The sequence below is a fragment of the Ursus americanus genome, chromosome 3, assembly GCF_024610735.1.
Source record: "Ursus americanus isolate L20-20 chromosome 3, mUrsAme1.1.p, whole genome shotgun sequence".
Lineage (NCBI taxonomy): Eukaryota > Metazoa > Chordata > Mammalia > Carnivora > Ursidae > Ursus > Ursus americanus.
In genome coordinates, this window is record NC_142129.1 from 67,481,538 (window position 1) to 67,503,527 (window position 21,990).

Here is a 21,990-nt window from a genome sequence, read left to right on the forward strand (position 1 = left end):
TCTCCTGGGGGATCTGTTGCTCTGATTGGCCAGGGACCACGATGGTATGCCACCCCAAATACACAGATAAATTGTTAAGAGATGGATAAATAGTTTGCCAAGGAAAACTGTGCAATTTACTCAAAGAAGTAGGAGATGAATATTGGGTAGTCAAGACCAACAACAAAATATCTTAGAGATATGGGTGGATATGGAAGACAGAGAGAATAGGCTAAAAGCTCCCAGTTGCAGAGTCTGAAGGTGGCCGTTAGTTTCTATTTGATAACAGAATTTATCAAATTATGAAGATTTTTAAAGGTCTCTAATTAATTTTCTGTCATCAATCTTACATAACATCCCTCTCCTTATATATAGACTAAAGACTATTTAGGATCAAACTAATAAAAAAGAAAAAAAAGGAAAAAAAGAAAAGAATTATATAGGGATAAAACAGAAAAAAGTAAATGTTTCCTTAATTGATCCAAATGCACTTACGACTCTTATTATTTAACATGAGGACCTGGGAGACTAATTACATTGCTCCCGTTGTCTCTGGTGAGTAGGTAAATAGTAGCAAAAATTCTGTTGGCTAGCAAACTAAGGGTAAACCACACAATATTTCTTGTTGTTCTCATAAATCCCAAACACAGTATGCTACTTCTGGTCAGAACTCGATTTTTGTTGTTTACTGACCTACTCAGTAGCATAAATATATGTAAAATATGATCGTAATGTGGTATTCCAGCCTCAGAGCTGATCTACTGCACCTTCCTCTGAGATCTTAACGCAGACGAGCAGAACAGCAAGAAAATTAGCAGCTACTCCCTTTCATAACCAACACTCTTGGCCTTTCCCTGTCACTCTGCCCCTCACACCCACAGCAATGGGACCAGATCAACACATGGAACCAAAATGTTCTCTTCTTGTGTAGTAAGATCCTAGGTATGCTTGAGTGGTATCTGTCTTTCAATGTCCCAAGGCTTTGCGCTAATAGATATAAGGTGTGGTCTCTCGTAAGGGTATTTGCATTATAAAAGAAAATTCTCAAGGACTCTAAAGAAGCCCTAGGAGCAGTAACTGGAATTGTGGAAAGAGATTCTTTGGGGGAGATGCCCCATCCCCACACTTTCAGTGGAGCAGCAAACCTAGACCAGGTGTTTTTCATGGTGTTTCTGCTTATAGATTTAACCTAGCTGCCTCAAAGTGCATCCCCTTCTGGGCCTGTGTGTGTGAATTGACCTAAAGATACTAGAATCCTTCCCTCTTCCAGTTCATGAGAGAGTGAATAAATAAAGACTTGGCAGCCATCTCACAGAGGCTGCTGACACCTGCTCCGGACAAATCCCAGGGCAATGTGCTTTCCATCTTCATTGCATGTTCTGCACGAAGAACTAAACTTTGTTTATCCTCCATCCAGCTAGAGATTATATTTCATAGCCAGCTGGTTCCCTTTGAGGCAGATTTTGGCTCCTTAAATATAGTACTTGTCTAGGTAAATGTTTAAGTTGTTTAACAAAGAACATAAAATCACTTTTCACTTTTCATTAGTCTAATAGGGATTATTCATATGTTTATGGACAAATTTGTTTTGTTTTGCTCCCTCCCCTCAGAACAGTATAAAAAGACCAACTACTTTATTACTGTGGAAGGAATTCTTTCTACTTTATCATTATTCACAACACTGTCCTCCTGAGGCTGAGAAAATATGATCCTAAGAGGTCTGGACTTATGGGCTTTTGATTAATATAAATATTTTCAGTTAATGTTGGTGGGAGGCTTTTTACTTTTTGGTGTATTTCCCTTTGGTGTTACGTAGTATCTTCCATACTCATCTGTCGTGATAGCCTTGTGTGCTTAGAATAAAGAACTGAAGTCCCAAGGAAAAAACCTTAAGAAGAGTGTATCTGCTTCTAAAGCTCCATAAACATCTCCCAAAGCCCTGCAGTGAATACCCGTAGTGTCTGTTGAAGCACCTTGCACACATGATGCATTCCATCATGCTTGTTATTTGAGTGAAAAAGATGTAAATATATTGTTTTGAATTATCTATGTTACTGTCCCCAGATCAAGAATAGGTCATAGTATTAGCTCTTTTCATAAGTCTTCCGTTGTGGGTTATTTTGATGTTTATGCTGCTCGTTTTCACCGAGCCCTGACCTGCCAACGTGGGCTGCATCCTCATGAATGCAGTGGACTCAGATGTGACAAAGCTTCAGACTGTTTCATTATGTCCAGTTTGCCTGGTTTCACATAAAAAGGGAGGCTAGAAGTGTCAGTCCCTGAAGATCAGAAAGCAGCCACCATGAACTAAGCTAAATGAGACACCTCTGATTTTTCGGGCATGACTGAGAAACTGATGGCGCCACAGCTGTGTAGGGAGAGTGCAGAGCAGAATGGAGTCAAGCTGTCTAGGTTCAAGAAGCAGATCTTCCCAATTGTGTACTCTTGGATCAATTATTTAACATCTCTAAGGCTCAGTTTCCTTGCTTGTGAAATGCAGATAATAATAGTATCTAACTCACAGAGTTGATGTGAGGATTAAATGAGATCATGCTACTGAGGGAACACGGGACAGAGCCTGGCACCGAATAAACACTCAGTGAATGTTAGCTGTTAAGTCCTGTCTGCCGTAACTACTCCTTGACTCTGAACTACTAAAGCTCTTGGAATCTGCCATGCTCTTTTTGGCACTTGATCATGCATTAATTCGTCTATCACCATTTATTGAGGTGACTTTAATCCCCGTTGGAGTGCTGAATATGGTTCACATAGTGTTTAAGATAGCAGATTGCCTATTTTAGCGCTGTTCACATTAAACTGACCTCTGATAAATATTTATTCAAAGGCTAAGTCAATACGAAAAAAAGCTGAAGGAATATTGTGTTCTATTAATGCAGAAAAAGGGTCCAGTTTACAGAAGCCCTGTTTTATTCTTCATTGATAGGATATTGGGTTTAATTATGGTAATCTATACCCTGAGAATGACACTGGAACAAGACGCAAGGGCGGGGGGGGGGGGGGAGTTGCGGCATCTAGCAACCTTATCTTATATGAGAAATGGTTGAAAAGACTGGGTAAGGCAGGGGATAAGAATGTCTCTTTCCTTGGTGTTAGCCACTAGTGGAGAGGTCTGCAGTTTTAGATTTCTATTTATAGTCAATTTTTAATACAAATCCCTGAGGCTGGGTTGGGGGTCGTTACCAACAAGAGTCACCGCACTTTAGAAGCCCGCACTCTTGCAGCCACTGTGGCTTTGCTTCTAGGTCTAGGTCAGCTTTATTGTCCTTTCCCCCAAATAGTGCTGCCTAGAGGCTCTTCACTCTTTACTGAGGGAGCGCCTAACCAGTTTGCCGGAGGGGCCCCAGCATTGCCGAATCCTGAGTCAGACTGTCGCTGTGCCCTGCTCCCCGAGGCTCAGTAGGTTCTAAAGCGCTGGAGTAGAAGCAGGTGGGAAATTGGAACTGACAGACTGTAGCTGGCCAACGGGCCTGGATTCATAGTCAGGAAGAGAGAACTGGGTTGGACAAAGTGGATTCAAAGCTTTGTCTTTTTGAGAGCATGCACTCAGTTTGGAGACACTCTGCGGCTTTGCAGCAGAGCCCTACCCTGAATTTAGACTGCCTGGCATGTTGAAGATTTTCTCTCTCTCTCTCTCTCTCTCAAGTGATTGTGCTAGTTAGTTTTTTTAAAAATTATTAATGCAAAAAAAATATGGTTTTCTACAAAATAGAAAAATTGCCATATTTATACTATATTTGGCTTGGAGACTAAGTATCTAAATGTGTTGGTCAAAACTATCAGTGGAAGTACCAAGAACTGCTTTCTTCCGTGATCTGATGTTTGGGGTCATTGAATTTTGCACTTAAAAAACCAAGGGCTTTGATTTTCTGCTCAATTGTGTTTCTGAAATTGGAGATAAGTGCAATTTCTGGCAATTACTTACAAGTCCATCTCCATGTGGATTCTCCTGCCCGTAGAAGCCTTCTACCATCCTGACTGCCTTTAACTCTAACGGTGGCTCAACTGCGTGTTTCGATGTTTCACCAATAACTCAAACTTGCCGTTTTCCCATCATAATAGTATTCTCCATTACTTTTTGTTTTGTTCTGTGTTTCAGCAATAGTTGTAATTCGTGTAATTGTAGGATGTTTGTTTGATGTAAACTCTTAGTCCTATCTGCAAATATTTAAAACACTGTGTTCTTTAAAAGCACCTAAGGAATAATATTTTAACACATAGCTTTTATTTTCACCAAGCCCACATTAAGCCAAGGTAATTTTGTTCATGTTGTGTAATGTTCTCACTTGTGATTATTTCCGCAGGTTTCTCGTTTTCTTTTTTAAATCACAACAACTGAAGGGCAACAACAGCTGCTGGAGTTATGTTTGTCAGACATTTTAGGTTAGTTTTCCCCTTTGCATGAAGGGGTTCCATTGACAACGCCAGACCGGGTATATGTTGAGATTGCCACCCGCTGGTGAAATAGAGAATTTTCATTTTCACCAGTAAGAAAACATAACTTGTTTTCTGTTTTCGGAGTGTGAGTTCATACATTTTGTTTCTTTAAAGAATATATTTCAAATTCCATTAAAAGAATAAAGAATTTCATTATTATGAAACAATTTAAAGCTTTATGGGAAGAATAAAAAAGCCATTGTTATAAAACCATTTAGAAATGTTTATTTACATCTCTCGTAGCCTTTACAAAGTGGTGGAAAAAAAAAAAGCTTAGAATTAATTATGCCAAAGTGTTATCAGTGGTTGCTGTTTTATACTAAGATTAAGAGGGATCAACCTAATTTTTGTTGCTTCTTTATACTTTTATTTATAGTGTTTTTTCTGCAGAAAGCTTGTATTGCTCTAACAGAAAATATAAATCTGAAGAGGAAAAATAACTATATGTGTGTATATAAATCGAAATGTAAGTCTTCAATAACAGCACTTTATAGAATGTTAAAAAAAAAAAGCGCCACCCTAAATCAATGCCACATTTAACTAAACAGATACAAAAGGAACAAAAGCTCTGAGACTGAACTGCAGCTTTCATCACTCCACTAGCACAAATTTTAAATTCAAATGCATACATAAGAATTTATTATGTGATAAAGATGCCATTTCAACTTCATGTGCAGGGATGCTTGGTTACCTCACATCATTTACCAAATAAATTCCACATGTGAAAATTAAAAACATAAAATAAATTTTAAAATACAAAAATGAATATTTAAGCTAAACAAAAATGCAAAGGAAAAATTATAAAGGAAAATATTGAAAACGTCTGTGTAAGAATATTACCATAAAAACAAAGGAGAAGCTGGGAAAAAATATTTATAGCATATAGAACTAACAAAATATGTATTTTTTTAAAAGGCCTATGAGCATTTGAAAGAAAAGTTACACTTTGTTACTAATCAAAGGATTGCACGTTTCTTTGAAATGAAAAATTTAGTATAAATTGGCCAAAATTTAAAGGATACCAATATTGTCAACTATAGAGCTACTTTGCTATTTCAAATTATTCCTTAAAAAGGTATTTAATGACATGGAAAAAATGCCCATATCAAATTTAGATTACAAATAGGGTTTAAATAATAATGCAGTTTATCTATATCTCTCCAGAAAAATATTATTCCGAAGTCTTAATAGTGAATTTTTGTATTATTAGAGTTATTGGTGATAATATCCTTCTGTATGCATTTCTGTGTTTTTTAACTTTTAGCAGCAAAAAATTGCAAATATACAATATGCTCATTAAAATTCACTTGAGTACAAAATAATACAGGTAGTTCGATTACTAATTAATAAAATAAAAGCATATGTATATATATATACATATCTATATTTATAATTCATCTATGTAGATTAAAGTTGTTTTAGAGTTTAATAGTGATTATTTGTATGGTTATTACTTTGTTTATATTTCTATGGTTATAGGTGATTATTTCCTTCATCATTCATTTTGTAATTATTTTACTACTGATAAACAAAAAGGTATGTTGTATTTACTGAAAATCATCTTTAGGGAGATAGGTAAAGACATGGAAAATATTCATGAAAACTTAATAGTTAAACGAGGGGAAGTATCTGCAGTATATGCAGTTTGTTCACAGTTTGGTAGAAGTAGAAGCATATATCTATTTTATTCATACATGTATATGAGTAGATTTTTTAAAACTTGGAAGGGCAGTGTTTTACAGGTTTAATGGTGATTATATTACTATGAATATAGTCGATAGTTTTCTTCTTTATTTTTCTGACTTTTTAACTAGAAACAATAAAGTCAATTCATGTATATCAAATATATACATTGAATTTTACACTTTAAATCATGTGCAGTTTATTGTGTTGATACTTCAATAAAGTTGTTAAAATATATAGTTTAAAACTACTGCTCAATAACAAAATAGAAACAATTCTCATCTTTTCTTAAAGAAAAGAAAGACTTAATGTTTAAAAAAATGTAGTGTCACTTTTAACTAGCCCAATGTTTATTTCATCCCATTTGTAGATGTGTGGAGTACTCAAGACGTTTAAAAATATTTCTTCACTGGCACTTGGCACAGTAATGAATCAGCAGTTTAAAACAGTTTACACAAATTTGGATCTACACATTCTTTTCTAGGGTAGGGAAAATGGGGTAGGAATATTTCTACTTATCAAGATCATGTTAATCCCTATCATGTGCAAGGAGCCAAGTACCTCGTGGAAACATTGAGCTATTTTTCTATTGAAAGAAGGTGATTTCTTATGATTAACAAACTTAAACAAGCAAGCAAACATGATTTGACTTTTCAGAAGGAAACCACTTACTCAGATATTAGAGTCTCTCATTTACACATCCTGTGCTTCAGCAGTAATTTTATTGATTATGTGAACTGTTAAATAGTCCATCTGCAATGCAAATGTAACTTTAAAATTAAAAACCTGACATCAATTTATTTTCCTCCAGCAACTTCAGAGCTAAATTAAATAAAACCCTTGATTTGAGGCAGCCTGCCTTTTCTGATAAAGCTTTCAAATATCCGGCATGTTAAAAGTGTGTTGCTAGGTACGTGAAAGATGATACTAGACAAAGAACGACACTGTTTCAATCATTTTTTAATAAAGGAAAATATCCAGCTCTCCTGTGTAGCTGCACACTGCTCGACTGGTGGGCAATACTAATATGTGTCCAGAGATACGATGATGTATCAGCTAGTCTTGCTGAGCTGCACTGAGACCTCTTGTACAGATGCTCCTGAGTGACAGCTGGCTGTGTCGTCCGCTCTGCCTTACTTGCAAGGCTCGCACTCTAAAACCCAAGCAGCTAATTTTAAAATAGTAATGCATGGCACAGGCGTAAAGAATGAATGAAAATACTCATCCCCGAGGCATGTCATGAGTTGATTATAATAAAAATTGCTTAATTATTTATTAGTAGTTGCTTTATAAATCACTCTGGTTTTGCTGAAGGGTATAAACTGTGAGATGGGAGAGCAGAGCTAGATAGAGGTGAAATTGTCAGGGGACACCGTAGTGAAGGGTTTCATATACCACACAGATGCCTTTTGACTTTATCCTATAAGTGATGTGGAAACAGAAATCTTTTAACAGGAGATTGAAAGGTCAGATTTGTGTTTTTTCTGCGTGATGGCAGATGGATTTGAGGGGGACAGGAAGAGAGGCAGGTAGCAGTTAGGGTGAAAGACCGTGAAAGCCTAAAGTTGCAGTTGCGGGTGGGGGGGAGATGGGAGGAAGCACCAAAATATTTGAAAGGGAAAGCATGTAAGAAAAACATTCAGAAGGATCTGGTAGTTGAATGAATATGGGGGCCATAGGTAAAGTCGAGGAAAGAATTGAGTTTTCTTCTTTGTATAACTGGGTGGATAGTTAACACCCTCAACTGATACTGAAATCGCAGGTGCTGATGGCGATTAGAAGGGGGAAACATAAGTGGCTGGTTGACCTACTTTGCTAATGGATACATGCAGTCACTCAGAAATTTTACAAGAGCAAATTGTATAGACAGACATACAATAAACAATGACAGTAAAATTACAGACAAAACCCTCCAACCAAATCACAAAAGGCCAGGAAAGCATAAGAACCTTTTTATGAAGCTGATGTCGGAGACATGAACAAAGATGGAACAATTAGATTGCATTAATTGTATTTGTTATGTTGCAACGGCAATTATTTTACTCCCAGCAATAATGAGCTCTGTTATAATGGGCATTCACCTTGTATCCCACCTATTCATTCATTAGAATGAGTTTTTCCCCCCTTTTACAAAGTAAATACACAATAAGATCAAATAAATTTTGATGATTGCCAACAGATGGTGAGGGGCTCAACCTCAGACCATCTGATCTTTCGCTTTTCAGTTCTTTCCGGCTGTTCTTTCTACTTAATTACCTTCCCCTCACTTCCTAATCCCTTCCATGTAATTCTACACCAAGATTGGGTCTAGCACTCTCTATTAATTTTCCACAGCCTACACTCCTTTCTGATAAGATATTCTTTCTTTGTAGCTGTGTTGCTAATGGATCTAAACAGTCTGGTTTCAGCAGAACCTTTCAATCCTACTTGAACCATGTCTTTGCTCAATTTATTAATTCAGTTTAATGCTGAGAATTTAAAACTGACTCTTACAGTTTAATCTCATTTCACATCTGACACAATGGATCAACCACCAGTAATTTTACACAATCAAAGAACTATTTTAACTGACCTGTCTTTTAAATCCCTCTCATACGAGACATTTATTTTTTCCAGTCACTAAAACAGACTTACCAGAGTGAAATATGTGTTTCGGTGCGAAATTTCCTTTATTACGTGAATGCGTCTATGCATTTTCTATGAATGGAGCAGAGAGTGTATTGCTGTAATAGGTATTTTAATGAAATTTTAGGCAAGTGCATAAAGGGTTGGAATTCAGGGAAGCTCAGAAGGCACCTCCTAACGTAATTTGCTATAGACTCTGTATATTTACATAATCCATATCTAGATAGAACCTTTTTTCTTTTGTCAAGTATGTTTTAATGTCCAGTTCAATATAAGGAGGCTGTTTCTGTGTCCTGTTCAATAGTCCCTAATAACACTGCTTTACTGAGGTAGACTAATAGACTTCTGTTGATTGAGACTTCTGCACTATACGTATGTTCTCGTGTTTCTGTCGTGTTTAGTAGCAGTTTGTGTCACCAAGTGCTTGTTCTTCTGATACAGAGATTGCACATCAAATACTATATAGTGCTAAGCATTTGTAATAAAATACGGCTTGGTTTTAAAGATATCATCTGTGTTTTGTGAGTGCCAGTTGAAAACAGTCACTATTCTTTTCTGAAAATGAAAGCAATAAATGTTCGTTTAAAAAAATTTTTTTTTAAATACAGAAAAAAAAGAGGAGAAAACCCCAGCAATACTCATCATCTCATTAGAGATGATGGCTATTAAATTTTTGCATATACTCTTTCTGGATCTTGTATGCATATCTGTATAAAATGAAAATTTTAAAATAGACTTGGACTTGTAGACAATGGTTTATACAGTTAATCACTACACACCTTAAACTTATGTGAATTTTACTCTGTGTGCATGTGAGAGGACAATTTAAATAGATTTAAAAAATATTCCCCTTCATTTTGTTCACGAGTATATGTCCCAGAATGAGCATGAGGCGGGTGATAGGAATTTACTGTTTCCTCAGTCTCTGTGTCTCAGTTCCTGCGTGTCTTTTATGGTATGTGCATCTTGCTACAGTGGTCATGACACCAGTGGTAAAAATACATATTTTTCCTACAGCGTGGTCTAAACTCGGGCCGGCTGCTTGGATGCTCAGTCACAGACACAGTTGCCTATTCTGATGCTAAAAAGAAAAACTATGATGCAGTTATGGTACTTGCTATCCAACCTGGAGATTTTCAAAGGTAATGTTAACTATATGAGATTTTTTCATCATGGTTTAAAAACCTGTCTCCTGCATGAGAGGCAACTGCACTGTAATCTACTTGTTTATTTCAGTATGTAGTTATTAATCCCCCTATATCACTAAGTATTCTTTGAGAACATTCTTAATAACCGTATTGCAGTCTATCATATGGATGTGCCGCATCTACTCTAACCAATCCGCTATTAGACATTTGGTGAATTTCCAATCTTTTGCTGTAAATGAGGCTACGACAACTGTTGCGCCTGAGATGTGGCCGGAGCGCCGGTCGGTCGTGATTTTTGCCAGGTCCTTCCTGCTCTTGTGGCGTCTTTCCTTCAGGCACTTCTACCCGTTCATGCTGATAAGGTATGGGAGGAGGTGGGAGAGTGTGAGTTCACAGTAGCCAACTGGGGATTGACTTCAGTGGAAGAGGAGGCAGTAAGACAGACATTTTTGAGTACAACCTTTTGGTGTTTTGTGGAGACGCCTTGCCATGACCCCTCCTGCTCAGAGGGCCGGGTTGGCGCGTAGGCATGCCAGCCAGTTCGAAGGGTGGAGTTGCTGTGGCTTTTTTGAGAGCTCCGGGGTACTGGTTCCTTCTGTCGGCTTCATGCTGCAAATAGCCATGGCGTGTCTCAAAGTTAGAAGACTTCTGTGATTCCTGGGCTTGTCTTTCATACCAGCAGAGCTCTCCGTCTCCAAGCGGAGGCTGCTGTGGGCAGCTGCGCGAGGACAGCCCTGTGCTCTGACTTGGGCAGGGGAAAGAAAATGAGAGTCTCGCAGCTTTGCGAGAAACTCTTTGTACAAACTCTGCTTGCTCAAAGTCTTTAGAAGAATTAAGGATTCATTTCCTAGGATACATTCCAGGGTGTGGAGTAATAACTGCTCAAATATAAAAATATTTTTAAGGCTTTTGATATGTGCTGATAAATCGCTCCCCAGAAATTTTGTACTGATTTATACTCATGCCAGCTGTACATGAGACTGATATTTTGGCTAAAACACTGTTATTTTTAAAAGAAGGATAGCCATAGACCAGTTAAGATTGTGCTTTTTGTTTCTTTATTAGACAAGTTGAACTTATTTTTTTTTTGGTATATTTGATGACATTTTGTCTTTTTTTTTTTTTTTTTTCAGAATTCATGTTCTTTGTCCCCACCACCCAGGTTTTTTTGGTGCAAGTATGTGTTTTCTTAATTAATGTCTAAGAACTTATGTGTTTTATGTTCTTATCTAAAGACAAAGTACTCAAACCACGTGAAATAAGATACATATTTTCCAGGAAGAAGAAGTGACGGGAAGAGAGTGAGAGGATAGATAGGCTGCATACCTCCAAATAGAGACGTTGCTTACGGCCTTTCATGCCCTCACGCCCTTGAAAAATTGCCGCACCCATGGCTTCTGATGCCTGGGGGTCCAGGTGCTACAGCACATGACTAATGTTCACAGTCGATGGGATGTCCACTCAGAGATCATCAGTTAGCAGGCTGCCACGGGATTTATGAACTGCATCGAAATCTCTTCCTAAGGAATTAGAATAGCAAAGGGGGGAAAAAGGCTGCCAATTAATAGTAGATCTAAAAAGACAAGCGTGCGGAATATGAATGAACCAGATTAGTGGTAGAGCTGCAGAGTCACCAGTTCCTGCTCCTGAGATCTCTAAAGCCACCTTAAATAGAGAGGCACATTCCAGCTCCGGTTTCAGCAAAGCTGTTTACCTTTCCCACTCTAAGTATGTCCCTGCTGCGTGAGCTTCCTTGAGTCATCTCTGTTATTCACAACTAAGTGAACTGGAAGAAACAGAATGATTCCGAGGGAAAGTACTTATGCTATAGATTTAAAACTATCTCCGTTAAAATTGCATACCTATCCCAGCAGAGTCATTTTTATAGTTAATTCTTTGATTTAACAATTTGTTCAACATAAAAACAGCAAGCATACAGTCTATATTCGGTATTGGGCTAGGTGATAAAAGAGATATGGAGACAAATCAGACAATCTCTGTGATCTAGAAGCATATAGCTCAATCACACTTTTCTACATAGCCTGGTCTTTCGTTACTGCAGAGTCAGATCAATGGTGACCGGCTAGTTGCTAGGCAACTTGAAAGACAGGAGTACAGATGCGGTGCCTCTCCATTCTGATACATATTTTTCTTCGAAATATTTGTCGAGAAGTGTGGAGGGTCTGAAATTTTCTCTGCTTTAAAGCTGAGATGTTAGCCAGCCCCAGTTTAACGGATGTTGGCAGAAGACATGTGACTTTGAGGTCAGAGACAAAGGACTTATTACTCACAGCAGGGCAAGCAGCAAAGGCTGATGTCGCCCCCAAGGCCTGTGGGCGGTGCAGCGTAGCCCAGCAGGACGTGGCCCAGCGGAGGAACGCAGAGCGTGGGGAACCCAAAAGTTTTACAGTGGGCCACCAGCAAACCTGCCAGACATTTGCCCTGTAGGGACACATTCTCTTTATTATATTGGACAGTAACTTGTTCTCCACTGTGGGAGGAGACACCATCTCCCTCTTTCCAGGCTGTTCACTATCATTATACAAACATCCCTGAAAAGAGAGTCCAGAACATATGTTATCAGTACCTTTGCCTGCAAGACATTTTGCAGAATTGTCTCCCTACAATGTTTTTCTCTGGCTGTTTTTTTTTTAGGCCATTCCAATTTTTGGTTCTTGTTCCTGTTTACTCTAAGATCGCCCCACACTCCTATGTTTTTGCTATTCACTCTATATCCTGTTTACCAGGTGTATGAGTTAAAACTTTGTTTTATGTAATAGAAATCAGCTTTTCTCTAACTTAAGCAAAATAGATAGTGGAAGGATACTGGATTATTTCATAATTCAAAGCACAACCCCAAAGCTATTGTTCTAGGACCTCATCAGCAGAAGTTTATGGCCACCCCTAGAGTGCTGTCATTAGCATGCCTCAACTTCAGTGGCTCCCAGTCTCTGTCACTCTCCACTCCAAGTTTTAAACTCCCAGGAAAAAGGAGTCACATGGCCCAGTTGGCCGAGGCTCTGCCTCTATTTTTTTCAGTTATAGCAGGGGAAAGGGCCATATAAGCAATAGGCCTAGTAAATCTTGGCTGTTCCCAAATTAGAGATCATTTCTTGGGAGCTTTGGAAGCCTTCCCAATTGCTTTCTATTCTGTCGGGTTTGTTTTGATCGATGTTCCATTGCTCATAAGAGAAATATGGTTATTGTATGCAATTTCTTTTTTAAAAATCAATTAAATACAGTTTTGTTTTGCCTGTTATTTTCTTGGCTATCTCCTGCCATTTCTCAAAAAAAATTTTTTTTGAGTCATTTTGTGACCTGATCTCTAAACCAATTTAGTGACTCAAGAGTTTTGGATAAATATGGGTATCTTCTAGTGGTTGGAGATCTTGCTATTAAGTGGCAGGCTACCAGCAGAGCAAGGCTTAGCTCAAATTTTGTTAATATTAAATATTTATTAGCTAGTCATTTATCTTCAAGACCATTATTTCAACAATAAAAATTTATTTTTCACATCTTTTATGCTAATTAATATATCCCCTGACGTAAATTTCAATAATGCCCATTTGAAATACCACAGTAGCCATCTCTAAAGCTTGGATTTTCCTAATTAGGGTATCTCCGAGGTTCCCTAATCAACCCTCGAGTGTGGACTAATGTTACCTTATTGCCCACGTGCACACATATACATGAGACCTCCTGTGGAAGTATTTTTAAAGTAAATTACCAGACAGACAATATAATAGGTCAGAATTTAGGCATTTAGTCATGCACTCATGCTAATTTCCATACTCCTTAGTAATTAACATTCCTCCTGACTGGATTAATTGGGTTTGCAATAAGTAATCACATTTATAATACTGCAACTGTTCCCAAATTAATTGCTCACGAGTTCAATGAGCCATTACATGTTCTCATTTAAAGCAGCTTAGAGAGCCCATGATTTTAGAGCTGTGGTCCTTAGCATTTTGGGGAGAGGGGCACAGAATCATCCAAGAATATGTCAGTAATATGGTGACAGCAATTAACCAGTGGTTCCCAGACTTTGGGAGTACATGGGACTCACCTCAATGGTAGTCATTGAAAATCAAGATACCTTGACTCCACCCCAGCAGGTCTGGTGAGGTAGATACTGTATGGGATCTGGAAAAACTTTAAATACTGCGCACCGTCTTCCTAGGAAAAGGCATATTTGCACCTACTTCTAACCTTACCAGTGATCTTAAGGGAGTGTTTCCAAACCCTGTGGCACTAGTCAGGTACAGTTTTCCTTAGCACTGGCTGCATATTACAATCACCAAGGGAGTTTTAAAACAGTATTTCAGACCAATTAAATCATAATATGAGTGGTATAGGGTGACTAAACTGTCTGCATGGTTTTTTTTCCCAACCCAGAATGGAGACTAGAGATTTTTCCCAATGTATCAATCTATTTTACTGAATTAGATTCACTTGACAGATACCTAGCAAAAGTGATAATAAAAAGAAGCCCACTTACCCTATAAATCTTACAAAATACACAGTTTAATTTGTGTATTGGTAAGACGGCACGTCATTTTTGGCATTGATTTGTCTTTCCTTCTTCAAAGGTTCAAAGGATTTAGTGGACTTTGTGCTCTTTTGATAGATAGCCCTCCCAAGCTTGGGAGAAGAAAAGCAAGGCTCTTTTTATAATTTACGGTGACAAAGTGAGTGTTTATTGTGATATTTTAGTGGAAGAAAATCCAAGAAAACATGTGGAGCTTCACATTGGCTCTAAGTTTACTATATTTTAGTATTTAACAAGAAGTAAATATTCATTATAAATAAACCCAGAGAAATGGTTAAATGGGCAGTTTTCTGGATGTTATCTGAGGAAAGTCTTTTTTTATTCTTTTGATTAGGAAGGTATCTTATCATGAACAAAGTAGTCAATGGAAACTTTAGTGACATCGATAAGGTTTAAAAAATTTTTTTTAGACTTTTGTATTATAAGGAAGAGGAGACCTCTAATCAGTGATAGAAAAACCATGTTGGAAATGACTATAATCCAGCTTCTTTGAAGTGGACCCACTTATAATAATACTCGTAGAGACATTCAAAGCACTGGCAATAATAGGTGATTTAATGATGTTTAAAGCCCTTGAGTAAATTCATATAGGCCAAGACATTTCCGCGAGGACATGAATTTAATAATAATGATCATTTCTTGTGCTGGTAACTCTCGAGTTAGAATTTCTGCTGCCAGAGACAAAGTTTTAGAAAATTTTTTATTTCACTGATTGTGAAAATTAAGTGTCAGGAGTTTGGCTAATTCAACACGTATGTGTGAGTTCTAGTCCATTTGTGTACACGAACTGGCTTCCAAGTAATGAGGGGCTGTTGTCTCAGCTTAGAAAGCTTTGTCTCCCGAATCGGATGAACCACATGGCCTTCGGCAGAGCCCAGTTGGATACCAAAAAAAATTTTTTTTCAGGAATTTTACCTTTTTGTTTTTACTGTTGAGGTGGGATTGATTTTTTTCTTTGTAAAAAATTGAGAAGATTTTCAAGCTTCTCATAAAATCTCGGTACTTTTTTATTGGATTGTGGAGAAGGACTCACCAGAATTGTGAGGGTTTGGAAGTTGCTGGAATCCATTTACAGTAGGAGACATTGAAGTGTCACTGAGTTGTAGATGTGCTAGCGGTTTAGGCCACTGTCCTCAGAGAAGCCAGCGCTCCCGGAAAGGTGAGGCCGGGGCTCTGGGCTTTGGGGAAGACCCAGCCTGGCGGGGCCCACGCTGGCGGTGGTGCTGCATGCGCCCTCCCATCAGGCCTCTGAGCTGCTGTGCCTTCCGGTTTCTGATCCCAGCCTTCCGGTGGGCCGTTCCTCATCATCCCCACATCTTCCAGATGAGGACGTGGTGGAGACAGGCTTCATGTGCACACAGCTCTGCCTCCTAAGCCCCTGTTCTTTCTGTCACATCCTCTTGTGTCTGTTCTGTATAATCCCTCAGACCCCTTGCTTTGCTCCTGAAGTTACTCACTGCGTTGCGGGGCAGCATTTGTAGCGTGGGACGGCTCTGCTCACCCAAAGGGCCATTCTCCCGTTCTCCTTTTGCGCTGGCGCTTGCCTCCTTGTGACTTCCATTTTACCGGCTCCATGGGAGAGAGATTAAGGATAAATTTAAAAGGGTAAGAAAAAAAAGGGAGCATTGAGGACGTGAAGGTAGGCTGCTACGTAAGCTGGGGAAAAGGCTGTGTGTCTGGGGCAGACAGGAAATAAGCACAGGAGGCTTTCTATTTTGTCCTCTGAAATCTGAGTTTTCATTCTCTGATGGGGTGCATGCGGCTGTGTTCAAGGACGGGGGTGTTCTATTATCCAGTCAGCAGGGGGAGCAGTGAACTCGAAGTGACATCCCGTAGGGAGAGAAAGGCCATCTACTCAGCACGGTGGTTTAAGAGTAGGTGTTCTTATTCTGCCTGGCCTTAATAGATTCCATTAAAAAAATTGTTTCTGCTTTTTTCCCACCATGCTGTTGACGGTTAATTAAGTCATTGGGCACCAAGAGCAGTGCTACACTAGAAAAAATTCACTTTAGTGGCATTTTGTGTTTGTGAATTTCTTTAAATATGTAATGAATTGCAATTTTAAGGATACCTTTCTAGAATCCATGAGGATTGTTAATTCTGGCCAAAATTATTCTTATAGCTTGGGCTCAGAATAATAGCTCTGTTTGGAAAGAGCCAGATGAGGAAAAGACATGTGGTCCTGGGATGATTTGAAGGTCCCTGAAGAGTATGTTCCAATTATTGTCCTTACAGTCTCTTATAGTACCAGGAATTGCAATCGCTTTTAGGTTAAACTTCCTTAAAAAAAAAAAAAGTAACATTTGCATATTTTACCTAAAAAGAGTAACTCATTAATCAGTCTCCATTACTGAATTTGTTCAATATTATTTGTGGACAAGTGCACTTTGATATTGGAAGGTCCAACTCTGGGTCATAAAGCCTTGTTAAACATAGGAGAGAGGGCCCACGGCAGGGAAATGGAAGAGTGAAAGACAAACCTCGATTTTAATGTGGGTCCGTGCTGGTTGGTTCTCTCAGGCCTTAGGACAGGAGAAGCAGCATGTTCTGGGTGTGAGACCCAAGATGAGACATGAAAGTCATAGTTCAGGAAAGCCCAGGGTTTATTAAACAAGTAATACTGCCTTGTGCAGTGGTTCATAGCATGATTTTTGGTCATGAACCCTTTTGAAGTATCTGAAGAAAGTTGTGGACCCTCCGCCGAGAAAAAGCATGTACACACAAACTTTAGCACCTATTTCAGGACGTCAGTAGAGTTCTGCACTCCCCCGCAGCCCACTGCGAATCTGGTTTGGAGCACTGGTCTCTCCAGTAGAGGCTGGGAATGTGTGTGCACGCCGGCGGGGGGGGGGGTGTAAAACGATCCACTGGAGTATGGAATTTTCTATTTGTATTTATTTTCTCTTTTAAAGGCTTTTTTTTCCATGTATGTTTTACATTGCACATCATACATTAGTACCATAGTACATAGTAGGCACTTGACAGTTATATATATGAAGAGATTAAGAAAATTAATTGTAAGGGCTCACATTTTTACTGATGGGGAGGCATGACTCAAACTTGATCGATTACCAGTTTAGAGAGTGGTGCCAATTGAATTTAAATTCTAGGCTCTGCTCGCCCTACATTGGAGGGCCAGGGATAGGAGATTAACCCAAGAGGTGACGACCAGTGACTGGAAATTTTGGACCTAACGATGGCACGCAACGTTTGCCCACACTTCACGAAGCGCATTCGCGTCTGCCCCACTCGGTCCTCCCGGCGTTCTGTGGGCTGGGTCGAGCAGGTATGCCAATGGAAATGTCCGAGCAGGTATGTTAACCAAATTCTTAGAGAACTTAAGAGACTTTCCCAAGTGCCCTTGGCCTGTCGGTGGTGGAGCTGGTGCACAGAACCTCGGCTGCTGACCACAAATTATGTGCTTATTTCGCCCAACAGCAAGGATACGTCAATCATTATGGGCTGTCGATGGCCCCATTGCTGCAGTTACTGGTGCTCCCTGCGGACACTGAGATGTCGAATCCCTGGCTGATCCAGGCACAGGGATAGAAAGCATATTTTAGCTACTTGATCAGAGGGCCAGGAAGCCGGGCTAACAATTCAGCATTAGCTCTCTCCTGTTGGTACTGTAATACCAACATATTTCAAAACAGATAGAGGGCTCTGGAAGGGTTTAGATACATCTATGTACAAAAAAGATTTACAATGGGTTATTAAATGGGAGTTTTGAGGCTGGTTCTCAGGAAGTGCCAACCACTCTTTCTCCCAAATTTCCCTTGGTGCCGCTGTCAAAGGCAAAGTACTCATCTAGATGGATTGTTGTTCTGACCCAAAACGACATTTCCAACTTTTCTTATATATAATCCAATTTCTGAACTTCTTTTTCAGTGATATTAAGTGGAATAGCAGAAAACAGTATTTTGGCATTAAAGATAATAAATGTGTTCTGCATTGGTCAGGTGTCCTTGCTCCTTGCCAGTGCATTAGCTGTATTGATTTTAGAATTTTAAATGACTCTTTTTACCAGACTTGATTAATGCCTCATCCCCCTGTCTTGGCTACCTGCTCCTTCCTTCTCTCATATGCAATCTTCTTCCCTCTCAGAGTGGCACAAGTTGGAGGTGGCTGACCTTCATAGGACCAAGGGTCAGGAAATGTTGTGAGGAGGGTCCCTCGGGCCTGGTGATTAGCTTCTAAAGAGAGGGCCAGTCGTGCAAGGGTCAAGTCTTCAGTACTCGGCCCAGGCCCTGGGAACACTCACAGGTGGACCTCCTGGCTTGGTAAGTACCAGACTGTTCTAATATGTGGCTTCCAGAGAAGAAGCCTCTGGCCAGATAGAGGCTTTGAAAGTGAAATGAGATCTCTGGCACAAGCTGGCCAGCGAAACCCAAATGTCACTGTTGCTGCATGAAGCTAAGGTTAATTTTCAGCGATTCCCTCTCATTAATTAATCGTGTCCTCCACTATCCTCAGAGGACACTTTGTTTAATATTGTGTTCACACATTATTTTATTCTCTCTCTGCAGCCGAACTGTGGAACCCCCGAGGATGCTGCTCCTGGTACGTATGGCTTTGTGCACCCCTCCCTGGGGCCCCCCAGTGTGGCTGGGTCACAGTGAGTGATGACTCTGAGGCTAGGCTCTTCCTTCTCTTTCAGAAGAGAAGTGGGTAGGAGGTTGACCACTCTTGCCCTGGAGATGGCCACTCCTCAGCCAGGATTGTTTTCACTTGTTCATTGCTTATTTCTTTTCATAATATTTAAGGGTAAATTTGTTGTAAATGATAAGGGTGATATAACTTACATTACAGCAAATTTGGAAAATTTAGGCATAAAAGTCATTCCTATGATTACTCTGAGCATTTGATATGCATGTTTGATATATTTCTAATGACAGTGTACTTGAATGTGATATTTTAAAGATTATAACATTCCATTCTAAGCATTTGTTGTTGTTTAATCATCCTCATAAATGTTACTGGGATATCAAAATGTATTTCATTCTTTCCTATTGCTGTCTATTAGATATACCATTATTCATTCCTCATTAGTATTGATTGGATATACCATCATTTACTTCCTCATTGTTATTTATCAGCTATACCATTGTTTATGGAACTGTTTTCCTGTAATCCCCTGTAACTCATGATTAAATGAATGCCTGTTGGCTTCAGAAATCTGCCTGTTTGGACTCAGTGTGACAGAGAGCACTATGAACATCTAGCACAGTGTTCGGCTCTCGGCTGGTGCTCAGGAAAGGATTTCTTCCTTCTCCACTTTTGCCTTCTTTTAGTCAACTTTCCTCGACTGTGAACCTGAGGGCATAACATATTGAAGGAACCCAGACGCTTCTAACTGGTTATCATGTAAGTTTGCCCTGGCATTTCAGTTAATTTGTCGGGAGCACTGGTATTCTGATTACAGGGGTTTTGTTCTCTTTGTGTCATTTGGTCAGGTGTATGGCTTCACTCTTGCCAGATACAGAATGTTAGGACCCCAAAGGGCTGTGGCAGTCTCCGTACCTGTGGTTTCCCAGCGGATGCACAACAGAACGTTGCAAGGTGCATAAGAATACTGACTCCTTACTAAATCTTAATTTGGTGGTTGAGGACTGGGAATCTGCATTTTAAAAAGCATCCCTGTGTCCTGATTCAGTTGGTGGATGGACCGTAATTTGAAGTTGCCGTTTGGTTAAGTAGACTTTGGTAACTGTTTAGAGCTGATGTTAGATTTTCATCATGTTCAGTCTTTTGCTTTTAAAACTAATTGAATCTTGAGATGACTTATTTCAGGAGGCAAATATTACAATCAAAATTATGTTCTGCAACAGGAAATAAGCTCCAAATGAATCTTAACATTTTACTTGACACATTACTATGTTTAAGTGTATTACAGATGTCATTGAAAGGTGCAGGGGAGGAAAATGAACTTGATTTGGCAGGTAGGTGTTCATGGTACTATTATCCACAACTGTCTGTGCTGATTGACAGCACACACATTACCTCCTAACACGCGTTGTACTCGGTTGCATCAGATTTAAGTGTATGGCATTTTTACTGAGTATTTGAAACTGTTTTAGTTAATAGTATCAATTGTACATAGACCAACTTCAGCCACTGTTGTGAAGTGCTTAATAGATAATAAACCAGAAGGTTCTGTGGCTCTCCGCTTAGCATAAACTTAGGTCTACAATACCATTTGCTAAGTGTTATGTATTTTGAGTAGGGCAAATGTTTTATAGTTCAGAGAAGGACTCTCCCCCCATAACATAGATAGGGAAATTAAACGCAGGAAGGTGAAGTGCTCAAGGTCACTCAGCCACAAGGAGCAGTCAGAATTGGAGGTCAGATCTCCTGGGTCCTTGTTCTCTGCTCTTTCTACTATACCAAATTGCCTTTTTTGCATAGCTTCTATCTAATGAGAAACAGTCTAATGGCTGGTAGAGATGCTATAATCCATATTTATATTGCAAAGAGCATCGAAGCAAGGAATTCTACTCAATATTTTCTTTTGGAAAACCAAACATGCTTTATTTCATTTTTTTCACAATTTATTTAAACATCTCACATATACAAAATAGGTACAATTTAATTTTTCTGCTTGTCCAAGAAACAAGGCTTCTTTTTGGTACCCCGGGAGAGGATGAAAATGAGACTGGCAAAGAACAAATGCTGAATTTAAAGAAGAGGACAAGGTTGGGCAAGTGATCTGCATACTTTTATTTGGGAATCGGATGTAAAATACTGATGCTAAATCAAAAGAAAAAGAATACACAATACAACTCATCACAAAGGCTTATTTCTTCTCAAATTCTTCTAGCACCATCGACGGTCTTCAAGTATCTGAAATACTATTAGCACCTTGGTATTCTGAACAAAACAGAACAAGAACCTCAGCTCATCTCCATCTGGGTCAGCACCTAATGACGTGGATCACACTCGCAGGAAGGTGTTTTGAGGTAGTTTTAAACCTTTGGAAGTTTGGGTTTTAAACTTCCCTCTGTGGAAGATACTCAAAAGCCACAAGTGGTGCAAATGTTCATGGTTTTTATTTTTCAATTTTTATTTTGGTTTTCTTACAAAGGTTGACATTTTCCACAACAGGTGTAAGAGTGTTGAAAAAAAAATTCCAAATCTTTTTTTTGGGGGGGGCGGGGAGGGAATGAATGAAATCGTATTGCACTATGCTCTGATCAACCCTTCTCCTTCTCTTTTGCCCACGATTTAAGCAAGTAGATGTGCAGAGGGAATGGAAGGACTCAGCTCTCAGTTAAAAAAGGAGAAAAAGAAATGGCAAATAGAGAAAGTTTTTTCAGATTTCTTTTCTTTTTTTTAATTTAGGTTGAGTTCATTTATTTGAAACAGACTGGGCCAACGTCCACCCTGAACTCTTGGTCAGCACCGCCGATGTCCAAAGGCGCAATATCAAGGATAGGCAGGCGGGATGGCTTATTTGTTTTGTATTCAATGATTGTCTTTCCCCATTCATTTGTCTTTTTCTGTTTAAAAAAGGGAAAAAAAAATATTTATATATATATAAAGCAGCACCATTTC

The 21,990-nt window shown here is 39.1% G+C and overlaps 1 protein-coding gene and 1 long non-coding RNA gene across 2 annotated transcripts in view; one reads left to right on the top strand and one right to left on the bottom strand.

Annotated features, from left to right (window-relative positions):
• Positions 1–21,580, top strand: part of LOC123789276 (uncharacterized) — a 57,677-nt gene extending 36,097 nt beyond the window's left edge. The window contains exon 4 of the long non-coding RNA XR_015724014.1: positions 17,550–21,580. This is a non-coding gene — a long non-coding RNA (uncharacterized LOC123789276). The remainder of the gene's footprint in view (positions 1–17,549) is intronic.
• The window catches only part of COL1A2 (collagen type I alpha 2 chain), a 35,065-nt gene continuing 34,541 nt past the window's right edge, over positions 21,467–21,990 (bottom strand). The window contains exon 52 of the mRNA XM_045793235.2: positions 21,467–21,935. Within this exon, the coding sequence (XP_045649191.1) occupies positions 21,789–21,935 (147 nt within the window). The 3' untranslated portion in view covers positions 21,467–21,788. The remainder of the gene's footprint in view (positions 21,936–21,990) is intronic.